This window comes from Takifugu rubripes, chromosome 10, assembly GCF_901000725.2.
Source record: "Takifugu rubripes chromosome 10, fTakRub1.2, whole genome shotgun sequence".
In the NCBI taxonomy this organism is placed as follows: domain Eukaryota; kingdom Metazoa; phylum Chordata; class Actinopteri; order Tetraodontiformes; family Tetraodontidae; genus Takifugu; species Takifugu rubripes.
Window position 1 is genome coordinate 1,745,944 of NC_042294.1, and position 25,446 is coordinate 1,771,389.

The 25,446-nt window shown below is 41.8% G+C and overlaps 4 protein-coding genes across 12 annotated transcripts; 1 reads left to right on the forward strand and 3 right to left on the reverse strand.

Annotated features, from left to right (window-relative positions):
* Positions 1-20: 20 nt before the first annotated feature.
* On the reverse strand, positions 21-6,104 carry LOC101062181 (copine-3). 4 transcript variants are annotated; one of them, XM_011607779.2, is made up of 17 exons: positions 5,944-6,104; positions 5,419-5,560; positions 4,962-5,141; positions 4,618-4,692; positions 4,467-4,538; positions 4,312-4,392; positions 4,123-4,212; positions 3,304-3,402; positions 3,094-3,180; positions 2,940-2,999; positions 2,729-2,862; positions 2,581-2,635; positions 2,447-2,498; positions 2,242-2,375; positions 1,737-1,973; positions 1,419-1,531; positions 606-744 (listed from the first exon to the last, which is right to left on the reverse strand). In XM_011607779.2, the coding sequence occupies exons 2-16, from the start codon at positions 5,548-5,550 to the stop codon at positions 1,421-1,423; spliced, it is 1,599 nt and encodes a 532-aa protein (XP_011606081.1). In that variant the 5' UTR covers positions 5,551-5,560; positions 5,944-6,104; the 3' UTR covers positions 606-744; positions 1,419-1,420. The 4 variants fall into 4 exon arrangements, with proteins under 4 accessions (XP_003967896.1, XP_011606079.1, XP_011606080.1 ...); XM_003967847.3 differs by lacking the exon at positions 1,419-1,531 and having other exon boundaries at positions 21-744; XM_011607777.2 differs by lacking the exon at positions 1,419-1,531 and having other exon boundaries at positions 21-744; positions 5,419-5,577; positions 5,944-6,089.
* A 212-nt stretch (positions 6,105-6,316) lies between these two features.
* Positions 6,317-13,793, reverse strand: LOC101061952 (copine-3-like). 3 transcript variants are annotated; one of them, XM_029843005.1, is made up of 17 exons: positions 13,671-13,793; positions 12,708-12,887; positions 11,844-12,023; positions 11,683-11,757; positions 11,527-11,598; positions 11,269-11,349; positions 10,983-11,072; positions 9,710-9,808; positions 9,427-9,513; positions 9,279-9,338; positions 9,047-9,180; positions 8,746-8,800; positions 8,607-8,658; positions 8,216-8,349; positions 7,895-8,131; positions 7,671-7,785; positions 7,158-7,300 (listed from the first exon to the last, which is right to left on the reverse strand). In XM_029843005.1, exons 2-16 carry the CDS (start codon positions 12,864-12,866, stop codon positions 7,675-7,677), a joined length of 1,626 nt encoding a protein of 541 aa, XP_029698865.1. In that variant the 5' UTR covers positions 12,867-12,887; positions 13,671-13,793; the 3' UTR covers positions 7,158-7,300; positions 7,671-7,674. The 3 variants fall into 3 exon arrangements, with proteins under 3 accessions (XP_011606077.1, XP_003967895.2, XP_029698865.1); XM_011607775.2 differs by lacking the exon at positions 7,671-7,785 and having other exon boundaries at positions 6,317-7,300; XM_003967846.3 differs by lacking the exons at positions 7,671-7,785; positions 13,671-13,793 and adding an exon at positions 13,238-13,618 and having other exon boundaries at positions 6,317-7,300.
* Positions 13,794-14,044: 251 nt separating this feature from the next.
* LOC101061724 (copine-3-like) lies at positions 14,045-21,240 on the reverse strand. 3 transcript variants are annotated; one of them, XM_011607774.2, is made up of 17 exons: positions 21,223-21,240; positions 20,793-20,874; positions 19,190-19,385; positions 18,919-19,098; positions 18,763-18,837; positions 18,407-18,478; positions 18,258-18,335; positions 18,100-18,189; positions 17,487-17,585; positions 17,330-17,413; positions 17,126-17,185; positions 16,715-16,848; positions 15,792-15,846; positions 15,582-15,633; positions 15,354-15,487; positions 15,038-15,271; positions 14,045-14,933 (listed from the first exon to the last, which is right to left on the reverse strand). In XM_011607774.2, the coding sequence occupies exons 3-17, from the start codon at positions 19,343-19,345 to the stop codon at positions 14,808-14,810; spliced, it is 1,629 nt and encodes a 542-aa protein (XP_011606076.1). In that variant the 5' UTR covers positions 19,346-19,385; positions 20,793-20,874; positions 21,223-21,240; the 3' UTR covers positions 14,045-14,807. The 3 variants fall into 3 exon arrangements, with proteins under 3 accessions (XP_011606076.1, XP_029698867.1, XP_029698868.1); XM_029843007.1 differs by lacking the exons at positions 20,793-20,874; positions 21,223-21,240 and adding an exon at positions 19,603-20,520; XM_029843008.1 differs by lacking the exons at positions 20,793-20,874; positions 21,223-21,240 and having other exon boundaries at positions 19,190-19,206; positions 19,298-19,385.
* On the forward strand, positions 20,847-25,188 carry rmdn1 (regulator of microtubule dynamics 1). 2 transcript variants are annotated; one of them, XM_029843014.1, is made up of 11 exons: positions 20,847-20,969; positions 21,256-21,470; positions 21,848-21,953; positions 23,125-23,209; positions 23,768-23,927; positions 23,997-24,086; positions 24,171-24,226; positions 24,382-24,469; positions 24,566-24,596; positions 24,681-24,814; positions 24,897-25,188. In XM_029843014.1, exons 2-11 carry the CDS (start codon positions 21,339-21,341, stop codon positions 24,936-24,938), a joined length of 924 nt encoding a protein of 307 aa, XP_029698874.1. In that variant the 5' UTR covers positions 20,847-20,969; positions 21,256-21,338; the 3' UTR covers positions 24,939-25,188. The 2 variants fall into 2 exon arrangements, with proteins under 2 accessions (XP_029698874.1, XP_003967882.1); XM_003967833.3 differs by lacking the exon at positions 20,847-20,969 and having other exon boundaries at positions 21,082-21,470.
* The last annotated feature ends 258 nt before the right edge of the window (positions 25,189-25,446 follow it).

The window sequence follows — 25,446 nt, forward strand, 5'->3', positions numbered from 1 at the left end:
ATTAAAAACATTACCAAGTGTGAAATAATTGCTTCATTTTTTAATCCACATATTGCAAGTACTATAGATTAAAGAGACATTGGATACCAATATAACTGATGTATACAGGCTTCATGGGCAGAGATGTATATACTGTTAGGCTATAAGGCAACACTTGTATAACAGGAAGAAACAGGCAAGACGGTCCAGAATGCTAAATAACTGGATTACACCAAAGTCAAATATAAAAGGAGTAATTCGATTGACGCAGTAAAACGAAATCTACCATGATAATATTATCCTCGCATTTTAAAAATGAATACTTTTGACATGAATTTTTTTCAAAAATTGGCTTTACATAGAATTTGGAATTTCTGCACAGGAAAGTGTGCAACAAGAAGGAAATGCAGCAGTAGCTAAGCTAAAGTTTGTATTTCAACAGAATTAAGCCGTAAAGAGTGTAGTTCCTACCATTAAAAGATTGTAAAGTTTGTAAAGTTTGTTTCCCTGTGAATGTCACTCAAAAGACAAAAAAGTAAACTGATATAACAGCTTGTCCTTTTTTCTGGTTGGCGAGGGAGTGAGCGTGATAGATAAAGCTGTTAACTGTTTCCCATCCTTGTCGCTGCAGTATCAGGGCGTTTCTGAAGTGTTTGGTGCAGGACCGGTGGAGTTGGGTGGAATCAGCTTCATAGTGGTGAAGAATTCAACCAGCTGTGTGGGAACTTCCGCTAGCACGGACTTTGCCAGAGCCTCTGGAGGAGCCTTGCAAAGGAAATGGGACACAGAGTTGTAAAAACCTTCCTTTTTTAACTTTGGTCGACTGTAAATTCATTAGAATGCAGGAAGCTTAAGGAGAAGGAAGAAGTCATAAAGATGGAAACAGGAAAACTCCCTCTGACTTTCACCTTAAGCTGTTTTCAGAGTGTAACCAAAGACACTTTTGTTTCCAGTTTTCTGACAAGATTTGCCGACATCACTCTGGAAACTCTGACAGTAAAATGTATTTTTTTACGATTGGATTCAACCCACATTTAACGCTGGAAAGGTTCTGATTAGGTCCGTTTACATCGCTCCAACCCACAATCAGGTCTGTGCAGCAGGAATGTGAACATCACATCACGGGTCATTAAGTCGCAATGAGCAGAGGAATTCTCCACATCTATGGGTGCCAACACTTTCCGATGTAAAGAACAAAGCCTACGGCATTGACTCAAGGGCCAGAGTGGAGTTTCCCTCCAAAGTTGAAGATCACCGGTGCACCACATCCTCAGAATGTGCTGCACTAATGATGGAGAAACAGGTGACCTGTAATGGGTGTGAGACCAGGAGGAGTCGCTACTTATGATGGAGTCATGCAGTGAAGGATGGGGGTGGGGGGTAAGAGTTGCAAAGTATTGCATGTTCATGGGGTTTATAACTCAAAATAGTTGGAGTACCCCTATGAAGGACTGGGATCGTTGGGAGGCTTCAGTTTGAATAAATTGAAGAATGAGGCCACTTGTTGAGGTAATTCAGCCAAAACGTTCTGAGCAAGAGCCTGGGCGGGTGCCTGGAAAGACAGGAATAAACAAGGCACACAAGTCAGCTCAGTGAGCTGGGCGGGGACTTCCAGGGTTTTGGACATGTGCACCAGTGAGTGTGCGTGTGCATGCCGTCGTGGGTTATGACTTAGTGAAAGATTTTACAGCAGCCGGTTTTAAGCAATGAAATGGCTCCTGACTGAGCAGCGGACGCCACAGAACACGCCGACGTACATTTTTAAATTGCCTGAAAGGGACAAACTGCACGATGTCGCGCATGGCGGCCTCGCCAGCCATGGAACGCAGGCGTCCGTCGTCCCCATCCAGGAACTCCATGGCGGTGAAGTTGGCCCCGCCCACGCCGACGATGATAATGGACATGGGCAGGCGGGAGGCGTTGACGATGGCGTTCCGGGTCTCGTCCATGTCTGTGATGACTCCGTCGGTGATGATGAGGAGAACAAAGTATTGCTTTGGAAAGAATGAAACAGCAGAGTAGTTGTGTCAGCTGTGCTATAATATCCAATCACATCACAGTTGTTTTCTTTTAGAAACAGCTCTGTTTTCAACGGCAATTACCCAACTACACCTAAACTATTAAGGACCTCTCCGGGTATGTTTAGTTCATTTCTTTTTCTACCTTTTACCGTTGCTGAACAAGCCTCTCCTAACAACGTACAGCAAAGTACAATAAATCTGCATAGGCTGAGTGCTGCTGTTCCAGCAGAGGAGCACTCACTGAAGCGGTGGTCTGCTGCAGCGCTTGTTTGGCGAAGCAGGCTACGTGGTTGATGATGGGAGAGAAGTTGGTGGGGCCGTAGAGCTTAATCTGGGGCAGACAGACTCTGTATGCCTCCACAACTCCTTCAATGCCTACACACAAACACACACACGCTTAAAACCCTGTGCAGCGTCACCACATGTGCGGTGAATTGAACACACACCTGCACAAAATGGATTAGATGGGTTAAAATTAAGAGGAAACTCGTGGGAAACCTGTGACGGAAGATTTTAAATGGATTAGTTTTCCATCCTATTATGGATTATTTTGTGTAATGAATCTTCTATGAAGTCTGACCTGCCAGGAAGGAGGAATCTGGGCTCCAAATCCAAACGCAGGAAACATCTTGTCACTGCAGGGAGGGACAACAACACTTCCGCGTTAAAAGCAAACCAACGTGCTCAGGTTTTATCGTCGGTCCGTGCGCTTCCTTTCTCATACGCACCTGTCATAGTCCTGGATGACATTGCCGACAGACCAGATAGCAGACAGGTACTCATTGACGCCCTGAGGACTGATGTAGTGCAGAGACTGAGGAGATCTGGGATCCCCGTTGGACCCTGTGAAGTCGACGGCCACCTGGTGAAAAGGCAGCAGACGTCAGACGCAGTAGAAGAACGCTGAAGGTAAAGCCGAACAGAGAAGCTGAGACTCACGGTAAAGTTGATCTGGCAGCCACCCATGATGTAATCTAGGAAGGTGTACTCCTTCACCACCTACGGTCGTTAAAAACCACAGCCTTACTCACATGCTTGTCCCGAGTGGGAGAATTAAATGGAGCTTCAGCCTGCAGGAACAGAAACACCTCACCTGGCAGGACTTCACACTGACAACTCCAGAGTTCTTGTAGCCTTTCTTCTTCTGCTTCTTTTTACTGTTGATGCACTCAAACTCTGCCTGACAAAAGAAAGATGGATAAAAAAAGTCATTCCAGACTTTTCCAGTCATTCCGAAACATGCTTGAGAGCATTCAGGCTCTGAAACGGTGGGTGAAGAACGCGAGAGGGAGAAGATTCTTACCGGCGAAGATCGTGATGCCTCTTTCAGCCGCGTCATTGTGGTCTCAAATAATCCAATCAGATCATGTGAGCCGTCGTTGTCGTAGTCATAGCACTCAACCTGGACGCAGAAAGAAAAACGACGCCACGGCAAATGATGCAACCCTTCACACCTAACGTGAACACATTTAAAGGGTCAGTTCGCTCAGGATCTTCGGCTTCTCGATTTAAATTGTGTCCCTTACATGGACCAGGTGTTAATTTCATTGTGCTTTGAGTGAACTGAGTCTTTAGTTTCACTTCAGTCTAGAGGTAAAGACAACAGCAGAAGCAGAACCATGCATGTGAAATTCAGACAACTTTCAACTACGAATAAACCAGAAAGATGCAGAGTGAAATGACTCCAAGATGAGCAAAGAGAGGAAAGACGAATGTGATTCTGGTTGGGAGATCCAGCAGGATGGAGCTGGAGGGCCGGCTCTCCTCTACGATTCCTCCATTTATTTCATTCACACACTTCACCCATGAAGGAACATGAGAAGCAACGCAGTGAGAAACTCACTTGTACAGATGGATACACCCTCCTTCCTGACACGACGGCTTCGGAAATTAAAAAACACGAAAGTCAAGAAATCTTAAAAGCTCCCGTCTCAGTCGACACGCTGCACCAAAGACCGCTGTCGGCTCCGAAACATACATTTATCTTTGTGACAGCGACATTAAACCACAAGAAGCGAAGCGATGGTTGGCACAAGAGACAGTTTGATGCCTCTCTGCGGCATCTGTCGGTTCAAAGATAAGTGCAGGCTGGCACAAGTTTACAACAAAAACGATTGCTGACCTTTACAGGTTTGTCCATATCTCCTCCACACAGGGACTGCAGGGGGATACGGAAAGGTCTCCAGGTGGGATTTAAGTTGTTCTTCACCACCTGATGCCCCAAAACGGTGGAAATTACGCACGGAAAAGTGCTGATAAGAAAAAACACACTATAACTTGCAGGTGTTTGATAAGAAGGTCTGATTTTTACCTCTGTCCTGTGAGCCAGCTGCCATCCAGTTGGTGTTTGCTTGAAGAATTCCAGATACGGATCCGACTTTCCAAAGAAATCCTGGAAATATGAAACTCAGCAATAAACACGTGACCATCCGATAATGGGCCGCAGAATAAATCGCCCACACAAACCTTGTTATCCAACTTCCTGGCTTCCACCTCAAAGTTCACCACCCTGTTGTCTTTTATTTCCTCGGCACAGATCTACCGTAGAAAATAGGGATAACAATCACAGCAACAGAACCCATAGAACAGTCAAACTAGGGCAGCACTTCTCTCTCACCGTGATGCTTCCTTTTCCCGCAGGGGATTTGTTCTTCCGCAGTAGTGGTCGGGTCAGCTTTTTACTGGACACAATCTGTCATATTAAAAAAAATAATATGTAATGAGCACAAAATCTCTGCATCTCAGCCTGCACGACCAGTGCCAAGGGCAAAACAAAGAGGTAAAGTGAACATCTGGGGTCAGATTACGCCAAGAGACAACACAGTAAGTGGTTATCAGCGGTGTTTGATCTTCATTTGTAACATGCTGGTGTGCTGTTGCTCTTTTTACTTTGCAAAGTGATAAATATCGCAGGAAATGGGAGAAGAGGAACTCCTTCCAGGAGGTGAGAGACCCTCTTACCTGGCCCAGAGTACACTCCAATTCTCCAAGGAAGTCATCGTCGCTTAGGTCAATGGTTTTATTGTCAATGTCGTAAATTCCAAATTTTAACTTTTGCACCATTTCAAAGTAGTAATCGATGAGAAACTTCTTTGCAAACTTGGGGTTGAGGCAATTCTGGATCTTCTCTGTGCGTCCGATCTGTTGAGAAACATGAAACAGCAGCCGGCTTTATTGCAGGTACAACATAGTGTAGCGAAACCCCTGTGACCAACAATCAGAAGTGAGAAAACAGGAATATGTCCCAATGCTGCAGCTGCTTTATGCAACATGGAGTTTAAAGTTGACTCAATACTTTTTCGAAAATGTGCAATGAACCCACTTAAGTGACTTCCTTATCTAAACTTGGGAATGTGTTCCAAATCCATATACCACTAAATTTTCGGAGCGTTATTACAACCCTCCATAACCTACTGACCTCATAAAACTTGGAGTCCGAGCTGCTCATTAAAAGGACGCACAGGGGGTCAGACTTGGAGCCGATGTCTTTGTCCATGAGATTGTCACAGGAGACTGTGAGCTCCACCTTGGTTACACACTGGGCAGCCATGTCCGACTGTCTGGAGAGACGTGAAAACTGTCATCGGAAGCACAGCGGACCACAATTACAGTGTAAATAGGCATTAAAGCAGTCGTATAATTGTAATGTTTGAACATCATTAACAACTGCTTCTCAACATATAGAGAAGTTAGAATGCGGAAACAAAATCAAATGCAGTGATTCGATAGCTTCCGCAAACTGTGCAGGAAGGTGAAAGCTCATGCGTGGACTGTCAACATCACACTTAAATGAGTAACATATCTATAATGTTTAGAAACTTTAGACAGATGCAACGGCTAACGCTAGCATGCTAGCTGGCTAGCAAGCGCAGTAAAGGTTGAATGCGTTGCTAAGCACGCGTCTACTAATAATAAGTAAAGTTTACATTTAACTTACACTTACCAGAATGACGGACGAGACACCGAACACAGAGAAAGAGAAATTTTGGGAGTGATACTGACAGTCGGTTAATCTGACGTATCACGCGCCTTTACGAGGACACTATAGAGCCTCTGGCCACGCCCACCGCCGTGACCGATCAATCATTTTACGGTAAATAAAGTAAATTTGCACATTTAGGGCATGTTTGACCAGTTTTGAATTCAAATGATTTATTTAAGACTCAACGTTACTAAACTATCCTGCGCCTTTCATCCGTCTGTTCTACTTAAGTGTTACCGGGAAATAACGAGATAAATTGTCACTACCGGTAATTTCTTCACCATTAGTCATCTGATGACGTAATGCGCGCCCTGAATTCATGGAAATTCGGATGTGCCGTAAATATTTGTTTATTTTGACATTACTGTGTCTGTTATAAGGTTATAAACAACACATTCACTTGTTATAATTTACATTCATCAACAAAAGGAAGCAGTTATAAAATCGATTTATGCAATACTGCAGACGTTTTTTGTAAAAAAAGAAAATAAAAAACCTTTCACAATCAGTGCAATTAACAAGGCACATCTTGAATAAATGAAACGCTACAGACCATTTTCACAAGTCAGTAAGTGTTATAACTTCTCTATGTGATCAACACAAGGCCAAAAGGTTCCTGGTGTCATCATTACTGTACACATAAACCATGTACCTGGCACTTAAAGTATGTCAAGAACTCAACATAAAATATTAAACAAAAAACAGCTATGATTTTGTGATACGTATACTTATAAAGATATAAATTCTGTGAGACACTGGTTAAAAATGAATCCACTGTAATGTGGGTGGTCTCCTGATGTAAACATGACTGTAAAAAAAGCTATTACAGTATATAGCAATAAACTCTCTGAAATTGTTTAAAAGGATATATACCCCCCCAACCAACCAAAATGTTGTGTAATCTCTAGACAGGATAAATGAGCCCAGGTGGTGTTTTAGCCCTTTGTCTTATCGAGTGTTGCAGTAACCACATTCTGAATTTATAGAAATGCTTTACAATCATGTCACTTAAGTTAGCTAAAACCACATTTAAATTAAGAATTTATGATAAAGACCTTTGACTAGCAGTACGTAATGGCTTTTTTGTGTTGGTATTTACATATTCTATTCATCACAGCCCGAGAGGATGCAGTTTAGAGAGGACAGACTCCAGCATTAAAGACGTTCATGATGATAAATCACTGGGGGGTGCAGATGCTGGAGGGTCGCTGACAGGCGTGTCACCATGGGGTGGCTTCAACTTCATGGTGTTGAAGAAGCTGGTCACCTGGCCAGGGATTTCAGCTAAGACGCTCTGAGTCAGCATTTCCTGAGGAGCCTGAGGAGAAGAAACACACATTCTCTGATGAGAAGGGTGAAGTCAACATGTCCAGAGGCAACAGGCAGGAGTGACGCTGATATAAATAAAATTAACGTTCACGACTGTCCCTAAATGCGGACTGAATATTGCAAACATTTGCAACATTTGAGTACTGTTGCAACACCTTATATTTCATCAAGCTGTCAGCTTTACTACAACTGTTCCTCTACAAAATGAGCCTGTACCTGTCAATGTTCCTAGATTGTTTGAGTTTCCATGGCTGCAGCCAGTTTTGAATTGAATGTTGTGATTTGCTGAGTGTTTCATTTGACAGTGTCAGATGGGTAAATCTGGGTTAGGAGGGGAAAGAAGCTACAGGTGCTCCTACATTTCTAGGACGGACTGGGCTCGCTGGGGGGTTTCAGATGGAATGTATTGAAGAACGAGGTCACTTGGTCAGGCAGCTCTGCCAGTACACTTTGGGCAAGGGCTGCAGCGCCCGCCTGAAATAAGATGTGCAGACGTTCAAATCATGGGCATTATTCTAAAATGAGAAATAACTCTGGGTGGGTGTGTGGTTCAACAGAGGCTCGGCTTGAAGACGGGGCTCACATTTTGGAACTGCCTGAATGGTACAAACTGGACAATGTCCCTCATGGCGGCCTGGCCTGTAGCGGAGCGCAAAATGCCATCATCTCCATCCAGGAACTCCATGGCGGTGAAATCGGCCCCGCCCACGCCGACAATGATGATGGACATGGGCAAGCTGGAGGCGTTGACGATGGCACTACGGGTCTCGTCCATGTCTGTGATGACTCCATCGGTGATGATGAGGAGAACAAAGTAATTCTGCGAGGGACAACACGCCGGAAGGTTTCCTCTGATTAAAGGTTTCTTTTAAATAAACAACAAGGTGCAACGTTCAGAACTCACGGAGGCAGTTTGTTGATGAACGGCTTGTTTACCGAACTGAGCCACGTGGTTGATGATTGGGGAGAAGTTGGTGGGGCCGTAAAGCTTCACCTGGGGCAGACACTGCTGGTAGGCCTGGATCACACCTTCAATGCCTGGACAACACGCAGAGGCACGGGCCATTACCAGAACCAGACAACGTTGGATTTATGGTAGCAGTTTAGATCGACACTCTAGCGCTGCAATTATTTTAGTTGTTTTGGTGAATCGATTTAATCTCTTTCCTAACTCAGCCATTTGCCTAACATTTTGTGAGGTGCTAATGAAGATTAATTTTTAAATATTACAGTCATTTAGATTAAATAGTTAATGGATTATCACTGATAAGTCACAGATTTTAAGCAATTATTACCTGCACAAAATGGGTTTGATGGGTTGAAGTTGATGGGAAACTCATGAGAAACCTTCAGACACAAACAGCTTCATTGTGAAACATTTAGCAGCCAAAGGAAGATGAACTCTGCCCTCAATTTGTTTTAAAGCTCAGTTACCTGCATCCTTGGAGGGATCTGGGCACCAAATCCAAAAGCAGGGAACATCTTGTCACTGGACAGTCAGGATGGGACAGGAGACATTATTCACATTGACATAGTTTAAATCAAACAGAAAGATCTGTGTAGTCAGAATTTCCACCTGTCCTCAACAAATGTTGCCATTACTGTTGCAGAAACATTGAATTGTCATAGTCTTTTCTGAATAATCCCATCTGATTCAGCATATAGACCCCCTTTGCTTTTTCTGGTCAAATCAAATCTGTACTTTTCTTGTCTGGGCTACAACGAGCTTATTTACCTGTCGTAGTCTTGGATGACGTTGCCCACCGCCCAGATAGCGGACAGATATTCGTTATAGCCCTGAGGGTTGATGTAATGCAGGGAGTTTGGCAACCTGGGGTCCCCATTGGAACCAGTAAAATCAATAGCAATCTGATCCGGGGATGCAGGGAAAAAGACAACAGAATAGAAAAAGCGTCCTCAGCAAATGCATTCCCAAAATGCACCTAACAAAAACTGACGTCACTCACAGTGAAGTTAATCTGGCAGCCCCCCATGATGAAATCCAAGAATGTATACTCCTTTACGATCTAAAAAAATAAAAATCACATCTTGTCTTCTTGGTTGAAACCAAACTCACATTTACAGATAACAGAGAGTCCAAGAAAAACGACCTACCGAGCATTTCTTCACAATGATAACGCCAGAGTTTTTGTATCCTTTCTTCTTCTCTTTCTTCTTTTTGTTGATGCAGTCAAACTCAGCCTGAGGAGAAACCAAATGCTGGTTTCAGGCTTCAGCACTGTGCAGCTCAGATACACCACAGAAACAGAGACCAGTGCAGGTGCAAGAAACCCCACATATATTGGTTAGAAACCCCTAAAATGTGACTTGGACCTACAGCAAATTTGGAAATGAAAGGAGAAACAGGTTGGTTTAGGCTTTCTTCCACACATCTTACCGCGTATGTTGCTGATGCCTGCTGAATGTGGGCCAGATTGGTCTCAAAACACCCAATTATTTCATGAGAGCCACTGTTGTTGTGGTCAAAACAGTCCACCTACAAATATACACATCCATAAGAAAGTCAGGCAATTACCCATTAACACGCCTAGCTAATTACTACATAATGATAAGACAAACATCGGTAAAAGACACCCGGTAAAAGACAAACAGATCTACAAATGGCATGAAGGGATCACTGCACACAGCAGACTAACTGGAACACTACAGCTGATCGAGACAGGGGTGCCCAAATCCCCCCCCCCCCACCCCCCCGGGATTTCTGTCCTACCAGGCAGACACGCTTTCACCTGGGATCCCACTTTTCTTGGAGGAAGCGTTTCTGCCAGGGGACAGAAAACCCGGCTGGACTCTCGAGGACTGGATTTGGGTACCCCAGGACCAATGCTCATCGGAAACTGTAAAGAGTCCATCTTAATGGAAAACATGTCCTTTGAGAAATGATCCCATGGGTCTTTTTTAACATACTGATGGAGGAAATTCAGCTCGTACACAAAGGTCAGTGTTGCTCGGTGAGTTTTGAATGAAAACTGACGTCTCATTGTCTGTTTGCAGTAAACAATGCAAACCTACCAGACTGGACAGTCTTTTTCTTAATACTTATTCCTTTAAGATAGATGAAGGTTTGTTTAGGATTATGGGCTGTCATATGACACTTGGGTGAGAAAGGCACTCAGGAGGAGACTCTAAACTCACTTGCAGCCGGGGCTGTAGAGCATGCCTTCATGGGGTTAAAAGAGTGGAAACAGAAAACAGCATAACAGACTCTGGTATTTTAACAAAAACATATTTAACATTCACAAGGTTCCTCCTATTAACAATGGAGACTCGTAGTGAGGGTTTTTACAGTAAGTGTGATTTTCCTGTGCACAATAACCATGTGTTAGCAATAAAAGAGATAAAATGACCTTCAGTGCGATTAAAACTATTCACCTCCTGGATGTGCTGCCTTTAAATCATTCATAAAGTGCATCAAAAATTGTATTTTTCAGAAGAATTAACAAGAACATTCTCATCTGCAAATAATGGTAATGTTTTTCATTTAAGGTCCAGGACTCGTGTCCTTCAGAGCTACAAAAGGAAAAACATCTAAGAGGTGAAGATTTTCCCCAATTTAATGTTGCGTTAATGAACAGGGTTAAGATTTGTACTAAACTTTCATGCGTGTGCATGTGTGTGTGTGTGTGTGTGTGTGTGTGTGTGAGTGTTACCTTTATTGGTTTCTCCACATCACCACCACACAGTGACTGCAGAGGGATTCTAAATGGTTTCCATGTTGGGTTCAGGTTGTTTTTGACCACCTAAAGAATTTAAAAAAATGTTTGCACCTCACAAATAAAAATAAATCCCACAACAGATTTAATGCAATATATTGACATTCATAAATACACTAGAGTGCAGTACGGCTACAGGATAAAGCTTCTAGTAATCCTGTACTACACGTTATGATCTAAGGTCTGGAACAAGCAGAAAGGGAGTGAGCGTGTTTTTCGGCACCTCTGTTCTGTGAGCGAGCTGCCATCCAGTTCCAGTCTGTTTGTAGAATTCCAGGAAAGGATCCGACTTCCCAAAGAAATCCTGGGTAAACAGAATGTTTCACACCAAATCCAAGCTAATCACAGCATCACAGAGGCTGTCAGACCCCCAAAAAATGTTCTCTTCCTTCAAAGGCTTCAGAATTGTGTTGGCTTTATCATCTCCGATGAAACCACAAATAACAATAAAAATAATTCAAACTTGACTTGAATTTGATACCTTTTTATCCAGTTTTCGGGCTGCAACTTCAAACTCCACCACCCTGCTGTCAGTTCTTTCCTCCGCAAATATCTGCACAGACAGACAGAGTGTTGAGTTAAAAACTGTGAGCGCAACAAATGAGGAGCTTTAAAAAGAAAAACATGCTAAACTCACTGTAATGCTCCCCTTCCCTGCTGGACGTTTGTCCTTCATCACAAGTGGTCTCATTAGTTTCTTAGAGGACACAATCTGGGGGAAAATACATTTTAAAAATTACATTTCTGAAACCCTTAACCACATAACAACCAGCCTCTGTCACAAACACGGATGACAACCTGTCCCAAGGTACACTCCAGTTCACCCAGGAAGTCGGCCTCTTGCAGGTTGCAGTTGTCGCTGTCGATGTCGTACAGTTCAAACCTGAGCTTCTGTACCACCTCAAAGTAGTAGTCAATGACAAACGTTTTGGAGAAGGCGGGGTCCAGGCAGTTCATGATTTTCTCCGTCCGGCCAACCTGAAAAGATACGAGTTTCAATGTCACAGTTTTTTTTGCACAAAAATGTTTGGTTTCAGTCTTTTTAAGTTTTAGAGAGGTGTGATAATTGAGCCTAACTTATTCTGTCCCACTCTCACTCTCCTGACAGCCCATAATTATCTGATCTAGCTTGTCCTTCATACAATGCAGATGTAAAAATAGACTGAAGCCGCGTAAGCGACCCAGATGTAATCGGGGTAGTGAGCGTTTTAATGATGAGTCTGGAGCCGGTGAGTTTGAGTTTGTTTCAGCCTGTGTAAAACCATCTGGGAGCCCATTAATGGGTCGGTCCCAGGTCATCAGGGAGGATGAAAATATCTCTCTCCACATGCATCTAATGACCCAGCGTCAGGTTATACACACCAGCGCCTCACAAGAAGAGCAAGTGAAGTTAAATACATGACACAGTGAGCGTTTAGGCAGGATCATCTCCCATTTGTTGCTTTCTGTCAGTTCCAAAACTTTTAGCAGGCGTTATATAAATTATGTAGCAAAAACAAGTGGATGGATGACAGCTCAGTGTGACTTATAGTGAATTCCATATGATATGTGGTGTGTCAGCCTACAAGTCTGCGTAGGGAGCCGGTCACCCTTGATGTTTGGATGTGAATCTTATTACAAACAGACTTTTGTGTGTGAAAGTGTCTGAAAACTACAGTTTACCTCACACCAGTGTGGCCCAGAGGTATTCAAGAGAAGCACGCACAGAGGGTCCGACTTGGAGAAATGATCCTTGTCCAGCAGGTTCTGACAGGAAACACTCAGAGCCACCTTGGTGACGCAGTCCGTGGGCTTTGGACCCTGGGGCACAAATGACGCCATCGCAAACCTGGAGGAGAAGGTCTGACCGACAGGAAGACAATTAAATGATGAAACTGACTGTGATTTTACTCTTCCAGGTGGTGGGATAAGTCTAATTCTTACTACGAGACAAAGATCAATATTGTGCTAAAAATGCAGGAGGTAAACTTCGGTGGAAGGACTATGGACATTGACTCGGGTTATCATCAAGGTGCTTGAAAAAGGTCAGAATAACAGGGTGGGCTATCGGCCGGAATGCATCAACAACAATCTTTGGTTTCATTCACAACTCTGAGGTCGGGCAGGAAACTTTAAGGCTGAGGCAACAGAAAAGTGGGGAGAGTAAGGTTGAAGTTATGTGATACAATACAAGTAGTAGTACAGTACAGTACTTGGTCCATGGAAGATCGGGTAAAAGTCTTTTAGATCCTTGGATCGTCTTATTGCTGTTAGATCGTTCAGGGCGTGTTCCGACGCTTCCAGCTGCAGTTCTATGCGCACCGTTAGGCGGCGCTGTTGGGCTCCGACCAGCAGGGATTTTCACAAAACACAAGGAATGGACCGAACCACCTCCTTTTTGGTGATTGGATTTATAAAGACGTTGCCATGAGAATATACTTGCATTTTTGTATCAGAAGAAACGTTAATTAATACGAGTTAACGCCCACGTTTGCTTCTAATAACTTAAAGCGTCTTGACACGAAGGTCTGACCCACACATGTGGTTTCCTCCACGAAGCGAATAGTTAGTAAAAAGGATCACTCCTCGATCTATTATGACATAAAAGTCTCGGGGGGGGAATCGGTATTTTGTCATTTAGCCTACCTCGATAGCATTAGCCGTTAGCTGTGCGCTGGTGTCAGAGTCGAGCTGTGGTGGGCGGGGCCTCAGTGCCCGCCCTTCCTCCGCTGCTGCTGCGCGTCGATCAGCTCGGAAAGTTGTAAAAGTGTTCGCTTTTATGGTCCACTTCGTTACTAACAAGTTTGTAAATGCGAATTGGAGAAGAACGATCCCTGTTCCTGTATATTGTAAAGTTGACTCATGGACAGAGGTCATCAAAGACCTCCGTAACACGTGAATGTGGGGAAACGAGCTCTGATACTCAATATATTTTCAACTGCGTTGATGACATTTTGACCAAGTTATCAAAATGAGTTACGTTGCTTCACCTCATGAACCAAATTCACAGCCACACGACATTTAAAAATCATAAGACCATGTTTATTACTCTTAATAAAGATAGTTTGTGAATATGGTTGTAAACAGCCTGAGTTCTGTATAATTGTGAATATTTACTGTCCCAGTCAGATAAAAGTAACCTAAAACTTTTTTCCTGTTCCAATATGAACAAACACGTTTTAAAAGGCCAGTACAAGCATTCGGACATTGCGAACATACGATCCAAGAGCTATATATAATAATACTGCTTTAACACATTCCTCTACATTCAGTCCACTACAATATTAGGAGAAAAATATTAATTGTTATTACAAATGTTATATCTCCAATAGCAATACTGTCATCACAATGATCAGAAGCGCAAATGAAACATTCCTCTCATGTCCACAGAGGCAGCCAGATCTATTTCCCAGCACGGTCAGCTCCGCACAGAAACTGTGCAAATCAACAGACTGCAGGAAGACATTCAAATAAATTAGCAACACTGATGATCAAAGCACACATACAGTTTCATAGACAGCTACAATGACACTAAGTACATTACCTTTACATTAGACAGGCTACAACAAACAAGCAGTTGGAAAAATATTAAAGAAAAAGTAACCATTATCTATTTAAATTAATAAAGTATTTAAATTTATATTGAAAACACCACTGAATATTTATGTCTGAGTGCAATTCTATTTTTACTGTCCAAAGATTCTAATTAGTAAACATAGAACCCAGTTGCATGGAGACCAGATGGGCAATAAATGTGCGGTAATTCATTTAATGTCAAGTCATTTAATGTTGGGGCGCACTGGGAGCAGTGAAGTGTTTCGGGGGTTTCAGCTTGTAAGAATTGAAGAATGAAGTCACTTGGTCGGGCAGCTCAGCCAGGACGCTCTGAGCGAGAGCCACACTGTTTCCCTGCAACGAGAGAGTCATAACAATGAATCCAAAACTTACAAATACACACAGTGAGACACACCAACTCCGTCAGGGCAGTGTAGACACGTGGGCTTTCTGCTTACTTGAAAATCTCTGAAAGGCACGAACTGGACGATGTCTCTGGAGGCGACATCACCTCTGGGCGACGTCAGCAGTTTGTCGTCGCTGTCCAAAAACTCCATTGCGCTGAAGTCGGCCCCGCCCACCCCCACGATGATAATGGACATGGGCAGACGGGAGGCCTCCACGATAGCAGTGCGTGTGAGATCCATGTCAGTGATCACACCGTCGGTGATGATAAGCAGCACGTAGTATTGCTGCAAAAAAGTCAGTTTTCCAAATTTCAGACATTTTAATGAGCATTTTGCTAATGAAAACGATAATAGTTGGACCACATACTGAAGCTATGTTCTGCTGCATTGCTTGTCTGGCAAAGCAGGCTGCGTGGTTGATGATGGGAGAGAAGTTGGTGGGGCCCCAGAGCTTCAGCTGAGGGAGGCACTGCTGGTAGGCTTGAACGACACCCTCAATCCCTGGTAAAAAAAAATAAAAGAGAACGCAAGACCAGCGCCGCATTACTGACTGAGCTTTAATAGTATAAGTGCAACACGACATGGTTTGTCTTGCCTGCACAAAATGGATTGGAGGGGTTGAAATTGACAGGAAACTCGTGGGACACCTGTAGCACATTCACAACAAAGAAACAATTGATAGGAGAAATCGCAGCAAGATCTGTGGATCTTTCTGGTAGCTGTGCTGTTTTCCAATGTCAATTTATATCATTTCAATCCAGAGCTGAATGGTTTAAAGTGGCAATTTGAGTTTGTTCATGCATACCTGCCAGGAGGGCGGGACCTGGGCTCCAAAACCAAACACAGGAAACATCTTGTTACTACACAGAAACAGAGAAATCATGAATAAGCAGGTATAGAATGAAACCAACATTACAAACAGTGTGATGGGCCTGACAGTCTCCAGCCTTTCTCCTCAAGGCCCAATGAAGACTTTATAGCAGAACCTCTGTGCCACATTTTTTAATATAAATCTTTTAACAAATCAAATTCCAAGAAATATGGAAGCCAGTTATCCTGTTGAAAGGTGGTAAATCAATAGTTAACAACCATAGGCCGCTCTGTAAATAGTGTGTTCTCTCTAATTGGTTGGTGAACAACTTAGTACAATAACTGCTGCCTTTATCGGTACTACATGGCCAAAATATCGTGCAACTTTTTTTTACAGACTTGTCGAAGGCATTTGACACAGTCAACCATCTCATCCTGGCAGAGAAACTGCACATCTAGCTAGATTGTAAACTGGTTCTGAAGATGAAAAAAAATCCACATTTTTTTCAAATGGCAAGCAGATGTCATTTTCCCTTCCTAGTCTGTCAACTGTCCATGGAGGTAGAAATTGAGATGGTCACATCTTATAAGAAGCTGTCCTTTAAATTGCACATTGCTAAACTTGTTTCTGAGCTGAAACTGGCTGAATTTTATTTATAAATCCATTCTTGGAATTCTGCCTACCTATGAGTGTTTACACATGTGTAGAACCCTCTAGCACTCTCTATGTCATACAGATGCAGGTCAGAACTCAACTGAGCAAAAAAGCTTTTACATTTTCCAACCCATCTCCCTAGAATAATGTACAGAAAGGTGTGACACAGAGACACGAGTAGAATTCCATATCCCACTCTAGTGGAATTACAACTAACTAATACCGGTATAGTGTGGTCATTCTTGTAAATGAGAAAGGTTTACCTGTCGTAGTCTTGGATGACGTTGCCCACCGCCCAGATGGCTGTCTGGTATTCATTATAGCCTTCAGGGTTAATGTAATGGAGGGAGCCAGGAGTTCTGGGGTCACCATTAGAGCCTGTGAAATCAATGGCAATCTGAGGCCCAGCAGAGGAGAGATGGAGGATACATACTTAGTGTTACTAATATGGTCATATTGGTGAACTTACACACACACACACACACTTGTACTTCTGTTTTTGTGAGGACTGTTATCGAACCTTAAACTAAACCTCCAGGTTTTAACATCCTTAAACATCCTTCTGCGGTCGTGAGGATGAAACAATATCGTTAACAACTTATACCGCTGACATCATCCTACAAAAGGTATAACTAATAATATGAAGACAAATCATTTTAAATATCAAGACTCACAGTGAAGTTGATTTGACAACCACCCATGATGTAATCCAGAAAAGTAAACTCCTTCAAGATCTAAAAGTAGAAATTTTGCATTAAAAATGTATGCAAAATATTCTAAATAGCACAACATACAAAGATATTCTCATAGTTACTGATGAATGAATCAATAAAAGCTGCATTTGAACAGGAAATGTGGTGAGAGTGTGTTGACATTACCTGGCATCTTTTGATGCAGATGACCCCAGAATTCTTGTAGTTTTTCTTCTTGAATTTTTTTGGGTTAACACATTCAAATTCAACCTGAAAAAGAGGATAAATTAGATTAAGGCCAGTGTGAAAACACACAGATTCACAAACATGGACGTTGTCTCACCGGAGAGAAGTGTGATCCCTGTTGCATCTCAGCAAGTGTTGCTTTACAGCTCCCAATAAGATCATGGGAGCCGCTGATATGATAGTCATAACAGTCAACCTGTAGACAAATGCAGAGCAGAGCTTTCTAATGGGTGTTAAAGTAAAGTCCAACATATGATTGGTATACATCACAGACTTGGACCTGGTTGGGTACTTTAATTATGTATGAGAAGTAAGTGAAGACATTCTTTATTTTCCATTATGGTACCTACCATGAATTACAAAAGGTCACATGGACAGTCATCTTGCTCTTATTTTGACTGTTGTTAATATAAATGTGGCAAATGAAATAACGGGAACTTAAATGAGGGGAAATTATGTGGTTACATGCATACATACACAAACCGCATGTCCAGCTGGGACGCCCATGCGTTAAGTTTGGGAGCAGTGTAGATGAAAAGAAAAGGCAATTATAAAATGAATCATTAGCATGTTAAGTTAGCATGATTTACTAATCTGAAAAATAAATATCACAGGAAAAAAATCAGCGGGTTATTTCAATTATTTGTCAGGAAATGCAGAGTGAACAGGTCATCTGATACTTTATGCTGAAGAGAAAAAGGAAAAAAAACCTTTATAGGCTTCTCCACGTCTCCTCCGCACAGAGAGCGCAACGAGACACGGAAGGGTCTCCATGTTGGGTTTAGGTTGTTTTTTATCACCTGTGCAAACGATTTAGTGATGACAAAAACGTTGTGCTGTCGAAATAATAGTGATGCTGATAGTGTACCTCTGTCCTGTGAGCCAGCTGCCATCCAGTTTCTGTCTGTCTGTAGAACTCCAGGAAAGGATCGGACCACCAAAAATACTGAAATAATTCCTTTATTAGGTATACAGCAATTCAGAATAACTGAAACTGAAATTTATTGAACATATTACCTTTTTATCCAGGTGATGGGCACTGACTTCAAAGTCTGCTACCCTGTTGTCTGTCATTTCCTCAGCAAAAATCTATCAAAAACAAATAAATAACAGTGCTGAATTTAAAAAAAAAATCAAAATCTATCTTTGTTTTTCTAATGTCCTCACCTGTCCGAACAATGTCAAACAAGTGATAGATGAGCTGAACTCTATGTTGCATATAATGGTGATAGTTGTGCCAGATAAGAGTGACGTGGAAAGAAATGGATCATTAATTAACTTAAATCAACCTGCCTCGTGTTAATGTGTAACAGGACACTAAATAAGTATCAATACGTTGCTACCACAAGCAATCAATACTTCGGTTTACTCACAGTGATGGTCCCGTGCCCTGCAGGCCTCTTGTTTCTCAGTAGCAGCGGTCGGGTCATCTCTTTGTTAGAAACAATCTGGGCACAGAGACGCACACAGCTACAGAACCTGGTAGGATCTTATAGTTCACCTGCAACACCGCATCCAGGGAAACTTACCTGTCCCAGCGTACATTCCAGCTCTCCCAGGAAGTCATCGTCACTCAGGTCGTAGGTGTTATTGTCAATGTCGTAAACACAGAACTTGAGCTTCTGCACCATCTCAAAATAGTAGTCAATAACAAATTTCTTGGAAAACCTTGGATTCAGGCAGTTGAGGATCATCTCCGTCCGGCCGAACTGAAATAATGTACAAGTGGTCAACGATATTTTAAAAGACACCAGTATTCTGTGACTAATTCATACTCTACTCTAACTGTCTGGTACAGACCTCATGCCAGTGGGACCCTGAAGTGTTGATGTACAGAGCACAGAGAGGATCAGACTTAGAGAAGACGTCCATGTCCATTAGGTTGTTGCATGAGATGGTCAGTTCTACCTTGGTGGCCAAGTGTGTGGCCCCGGGCCTTGGAGCTGATAACGCCATGGCAGTTTTTGCACTTCACTAGCACGCGGGCTGTCTACAACTGTACAAGACAAAGTAATGTTACCCCCCAAAAAATAGAACAAAAAGAGAACAAAAACTTTCTCAAAAGCAGAGTTGGAAAACAGGGTGGTACATTCCGCATTATTTGAAAAGTATTGTGACGCAGACACTAGTGTGTTGCTGTATAAATGGCATGAAAACAGCAATTTACAATGGAAGAGAGACAGACCACTATAGCACTTAAATGAAGGTGTTACCCGCAGAGAAACTGGGATGTAAATCAAGGTATCTGCTGTTTGCTTCACCATCAAAGGGCACACGGAAACTGCAGAAAACTGTGACAGGAAGAGGTCTAAAACCACAACATCAGTGGTTTGTGAAAGTCAACAGATTGTGTGATGTGTAGCTCACAGGACAACGGTCTCATTTTTACCTGAGAGAAGATTTAGAGTTTAATTTCTGACTAAGAAAAGCCACTGCTATCATGTAAAAAGACAACAAAGAGACATGCCTTGGCCATGAAACACTACCAATGAACTATTAAAGACTGGACGGTGTTGTGGACTGATAAAGCACAAATGAACATCTTTAGTTCATCGGTGTGTCACATCAACTGTCAAACATGCAGCAGGAATGTACAACATTCGAGAGAGAGATTCTAAATCAAAACTGCTCCCTCAGTATTCAGTAGCAGTGTGCAGTATCCTCTGGTATGCAAAATATTAGTCAGAGGTTCATCACAGAGCAAGATAACGGACCAAATGTTGAGTCCAAGCTACGGCAAGATACTTGATGAAAAAACAACTGGAATGCATGAAAACGTGGAATAGCCAGTAGTGTCCAGACTTAAACCCCCAATTGAGCTGGACCAAAGAGTGAGAACAACCTAGCAACCAAGAAGTAAAACACAGTTATGGCAAGTTCAGAGTTCGGGAGAACTTTTTAAAGAGTAGTTTATCTTCACTGTGCCCATATTCACCAACAACAGGCCTCTCTGTGTTGAGTGAATGTACTCCCCCTGCGTGGGTTTACTCCAGAATGTTGTTCTGCAATTCTGTTGTATAATGACACTATGTGTATATATGTTTCTTTTTTTTCCCCCACTATGATGAGGTAGTGGTGTAAAATGCATTTTGATTTATAAATTAATTTCACTACTTTAATTTTACACACACACACACACACACACACACACACACACACACACACACACACACACACACACATACATACATACATACAATAAATATGAGCATGGTTTCTAGCATGTTAACATATGTTTTCGCTTTTTATAATTGGGTTCATGTTTACATGTGCCGCTAGTGGGTGTGGCAGTGCAGCAAAAAAAAAACAACTAACAAGAACAAAAACGGTCCGGTTAGACATTATTTTTATGCGGACACTTAAAAACTTTTTGGAATGACAGGAAACATAAAAATGAACCTACCTCTGTCTCTCTGCGCGCTGTTTATCTGACAAGAACAGCTGAGCTCGTGGGAGGAGCTGAGTCGACATCCAGGAGTGTTCCGCTGAAAATGAGTCGTTATTAGATAATAAAATGTTCCATCTTGGGTTTTCGTTTATTTTTGCATGTTCTCGACATAGAGCAACAAATATTAGAAAGGTAAACATTGTAGACAACTGTCAAAATGTCATTTTTGATCCGAGCTAAACTACGGCGGAACCGAAATACACCGTTAGTTTCCAGCCGACTGTATATGCCAGTTACATCCGGAGCTTGCGTTCGTTAAATTAACAAATTAAAAATATTTTTGACGTGTACAAAATGACTCCTTTCTATATCAAATGCAAACTATATCGAAATGATTACTACTGTAAATTAGAAGGTGAAATAAGTAGCAAATGTCCATGAGTACAAGTTTAAATCTGCTGGTTTTGCTCTTGAATAGCTCTTGTCGTCTCCACGGACGCCCCCTGAAGTTTGTGATCCCCTTGTTTAAAAGTGGTTGCTGAGCCTTTGGACTTTGTTACAATGGCCGGGTTAGTGTTCATGCGACATTGGAGCAGAGCCGTACTGTCAACATGTATTGCAAAAGCCACCAGATTCAGAGGATCAAACCGGTGCTACAGGACAGCTTTTGGACGGACTGCTGCTGTTCTTACAGTAAATAACAATCGGTTCTCTCTTACTTCTTTTGTTATTTCTTTTGTCTCACTATATTAATCTAGTTGTTGGAAGAACACGACTATTGATGATAAATGTTGCATTTAGGTGAAAGGTCTGCGGGCTTAGAGCTGCTTAGCTGGGCTGCAGCGCTTTATCAGGATGTGCTAGATCTGATATATTAAGCAGGAAGCGACTATTCCTGGTAAATTGAATCATTATAGTCTAATTCCTTTTTACAGCCAGCATGGATGAGTGCAGCGCACATGCAGTCGTGTTCTAAAGTCTCATTGTAATAACACTCACCAGCCAGGCTGTATAGTACACTTTTGTATAGTTATAGTGTGTGTTTATTGCTTTTGCATCGCTGTGTGCAGACTAGAGGTGCTGCATTCCTCCTGGGGCTTCCTCCTCTCACCTGTCTGGTTTACGACGCGTTCAAAAGATTGCAGAGTGCAACTGTGGTTCTGGCTGAGGAAAAAGGTGACCCACAAGTGTAAAATAACTCTGATTCATATTCTGGCACAGATCAATTAAAAACAAAACACTTGAATATTGTATCGGACATGTGTGTACACGTGCTGTTTAAGGTTGTTTAAGGTTGTTTCATTTTGTGGAAATAGCTGAATCTGAAAAATATTCGGTACTATTGCCTGACCAGAGTATTATAAACACTTTACTTATATACTGTAGAATATTATGATTTCAGTCTCGAAAGTCAAACATTTTATATTATCTGAACATTTAGATCTACTAAACACGCTCTCTCCGTGACAGATCTTTCCTGATAGGACGAAACACTGGAAAGCTTCTAATTGTAACTTTTTAATTCAGAAAAAAAAACCTTAACTTCACAACATTACTGATCTGTGTCTGCATGACAACATTAGATGCTTTTTTATGATCACAGTCACGTGGCTGCGACTCGAGGACAACTCTGGCCTTTGCTTTTTTTTTTATTTGATGGAAATGTTAATGTTTGCCACCTACAACTGTTGCTGCACACTGAAAAATGGTTATTTTATTTTATGTAATGTCAATTAAACTATAATATGAAAGTGGAGGCAACAGCTATGAAGTCAATCTAAACTGGCAGGTATTGGACTTCTAATCTGATATAAACCATTTGAATCTTATTTGCCCAGTAAAACCAAAAACACTGGTATGAGTGAGGCCTCCAGTCTGTTTGTGAAGGTGTTTTGTTGAAAGAGGTGGAGGAACTTTGGCTGTGGTACTCCACCTCTGCAGAATTCTGCTGTCTGGACTCTTCACGAAGCGTGAAATAACCATTATGTGTGAACAGGATTGTTTATCTGCAATCTTTATTACAACTCATTAAAATATGTAAATTACGAGGAGATATATATATCTATATAGATATATATAGATATATATATCTATATATATATAGATATATATAGATATATATATGTAATATATATATAACCACAAAATTAAGACCTATGAAGTCTACGATCAGAACTTCTGCCCCTTGGTTACAGGTCAATGTACTGCAATATACTGTATCTGGAATATCAGTTTTCATAATACAACACGTTAAATGGTAAATGTGATTTATTGTCCATAGCGAGGCCAATGTCTTGGTGTAGAAGTAATAAAGGAATGTATTTTGAACATTTATTTGCCTTTGCAGATGAGGTTTTGGAGCAGGCAGACTACCTTTACAGCTGTGCAGAAATAGAGAAGCTGCACCAGCTACTGCTGCAGTACAAGGACAGGTGAGGAAGAGATGACCCTTTTTTGTACTTTGTTCTCCCAGCTACCTTTGGCCAAGAGACCTCTTGTTCTGATCTTTTTATGTTTTAGTTATGTCAGCATAAAATTCAGCAGGGAGTGACAGTGGTGACTACAATAGTCAAACCGGATGACCTTCACTAAAGAGTAAATTATCATTCAAGTTGTTGATTTTGATTGTGTTTATAGTAAATGTGCAATATACTGTAGTTTAACTTCCAGGTGTGTGTGTGTGTGTGTGTGTATATATATATATATATATATATATATATATATATATATATATGTACAGTATAAAACTACAGAATTAAGCCCTATGAAGTCTATGATCAGAACGTCTCCCCCTGGTGGCAGGTCAATGTACTGCGATATATCTGGAATATCAGTTTTCGTAATACAACACGTTAAATGGTAAATGTGATTTATTGTCCACAGCGAGGCCAATGTCTTAGTGTAGAAGTAATAAAGGATCTTCTAGCGAAACACCTAATCTGTAGCAAGTCACATTGTTTGTGTGTGCCTGTGTGTTTATGTGTGTGTAGTGATGATGCAGAGTTCCTATGGAGGCTGGCCCGTGTGACGCGGGATGTTGCCCTCCAACCAAACATCGATGCTGCACAAAAGAAACAGCTAACATTTGAGGCTTTTGAATACGCAAAGAAGGCATTGGAGAAAAACAAGGAGTGTTTTGCAGTCCACAAAGTAAGACTTTACTCTTTTAAAGAAAATTTAAACAATTATTCTTTCAACGCCCCCTTTCTGTGAATGCAGTGGTACGCAATATGTCTCAGTGACATTGGGGATTATGAAGGAATCAAGGTGAAAATAGGAAATTCTTACATCATCAGGGACCATATGGAGGTGAGAGGATATTTCGATCTCCAATTTATCTATAGAAATAAAACATAATGGATCTGTCGTTTACTGTCGCACCTATTTTTGCAGAAAGCCATCGAGCTCAATCCCAAAGATGCCACCTCCCTCTATATTCTGGGTTTCTGGTGAGTCTGTGTATGGCAGCATGCTTGTCAATAAAGCTGCAAACAGAATTTGCCCTCCTTTTAAATTTAAAAAAAACAGGATTAGTATTTTTTGACCAGCATGTCAGCAGCATGTTCGAGTTCTGAGGTTTTTTCGGACCATCTGTGTCTCTCAGGTGTTTCTCTTTTGCTGAGCTGCCCTGGTACCAACAAAAGGTGGCTGCCATCATCTTTACCTCCCCACCTAAATCCACCTACGAGGAGGTGAGGCCTCTCTGCTGATGTTTGTCACTTCCTCCACCTGATTCCGAGAGTGAACGTTGCCACATTTAGATGAAACTCTGCTTCTCTCTCTTCTAGGCTTTAGAATTCTTTCTAAAGGCCGAAGAAGGTAAAACTACTCATTTCAGAGAAACTCTGAGTGGGTTCTTTGGACGCACTGTGTGAACCCAACTGTGCTTTTATGTGTATTCAGTTGACCCAAACTTCTACAGCAAAAACCTGCTGATGCTTGGGAAGACCTACATGGCCATGAAGGACAAACAGAAAGCTCTGCTGTGGCTCAGCAAAGCCAAGGATTACCCAGCTCGCACAGAGGAAGACAAAGAGGTGACCCACAGCAGAACAAAGTGACTTCTGATTGGCCTCTACGTGAATGTGGCCATAGGTTTAAGTGTATTTGTGCTTACAGGCCCATAAAGAAGCTGTTGAGCTGCTGAAGAAGCTGGGATGAAGCCAAACACGATGCCTTCTAGGCATTTTAGACTGTAAAGATCTACTAAACACGCTCTCTCCGTGACAGATCTTTCCTGATAGGACGAAACACTGGAAAGCTTCTAATTGTAATATTTTAATTCAGAAAAAAAAAACCTTAACTTCACAACATTACTGATCTGTGTCTGCATGACAACATTAGATGCTTTTTATGATCACAGTCACGTGGCTGCAGTTAAATAAAACCATCTGAAATGACTCGAGGACAACTCTGGCCTTTGCTTTTTTTTATTTGAAGGAAATGTTAATGTTTGCCACCTACAACTGTTGCTGCACACTGAAAAATGGTTATTTTATTTTATGTAATGTCAATTAAACTATAATATGAAAGTGGAGGCAACAGCTATGAAGTCAATCTAAACAGGCAGGTATTGGACTTCTATTCTGATATAAACCATTTGAATCTTATTTGCCAAGTAAAACCAAAAACACTGGTGACACTGTTCACATAAAACCAGTTAAAACCC

Bases quoted from the DNA above. Each gene is read 5' to 3' on its own strand.
- LOC101061952 (XM_003967846.3), bottom strand. The intron at 9,181-9,278 runs GTGAGTGACGTC...TCCCCGGATCAG, and splicing joins GCTGCCAGATTAACTTCACT to ATTGCTATTGATTTTACTGG. The intron at 8,350-8,606 runs GTAATAATTGCT...CGTGTTGTCCAG, and splicing joins ATCAAACCCATTTTGTGCAG to GCATTGAAGGTGTGATCCAG.
- rmdn1 (XM_029843014.1), top strand. From the start codon at position 21,339: ATGGCCGGGTTAGTGTTCATGCGACATTGGAGCAGAGCCGTACTGTCA. The intron at 21,954-23,124 runs GTGACCCACAAG...TTGCCTTTGCAG, and splicing joins GGTTCTGGCTGAGGAAAAAG to ATGAGGTTTTGGAGCAGGCA. The intron at 24,227-24,381 runs GTGAGTCTGTGT...TGTGTCTCTCAG, and splicing joins CTCTATATTCTGGGTTTCTG to GTGTTTCTCTTTTGCTGAGC.
- LOC101061724 (XM_011607774.2), bottom strand. From the start codon at position 19,345: ATGGCGTTATCAGCTCCAAGGCCCGGGGCCACACACTTGGCCACCAAG. The intron at 18,838-18,918 runs GTAAGTTTCCCT...CTCTGTGCCCAG, and splicing joins TGGAATGTACGCTGGGACAG to ATTGTTTCTAACAAAGAGAT. The intron at 17,414-17,486 runs GTGAGACAACGT...CCTCTTTTTCAG, and splicing joins AGGGATCACACTTCTCTCCG to GTTGAATTTGAATGTGTTAA.
- LOC101062181 (XM_003967847.3), bottom strand. From the start codon at position 5,550: ATGGCTGCCCAGTGTGTAACCAAGGTGGAGCTCACAGTCTCCTGTGAC. The intron at 4,213-4,311 runs GTAAAAATCAGA...TTGGGGCATCAG, and splicing joins AGCTGGCTCACAGGACAGAG to GTGGTGAAGAACAACTTAAA. The intron at 3,403-4,122 runs GTCAGCAATCGT...TTCTGCGTCCAG, and splicing joins ATATGGACAAACCTGTAAAG to GTTGAGTGCTATGACTACGA.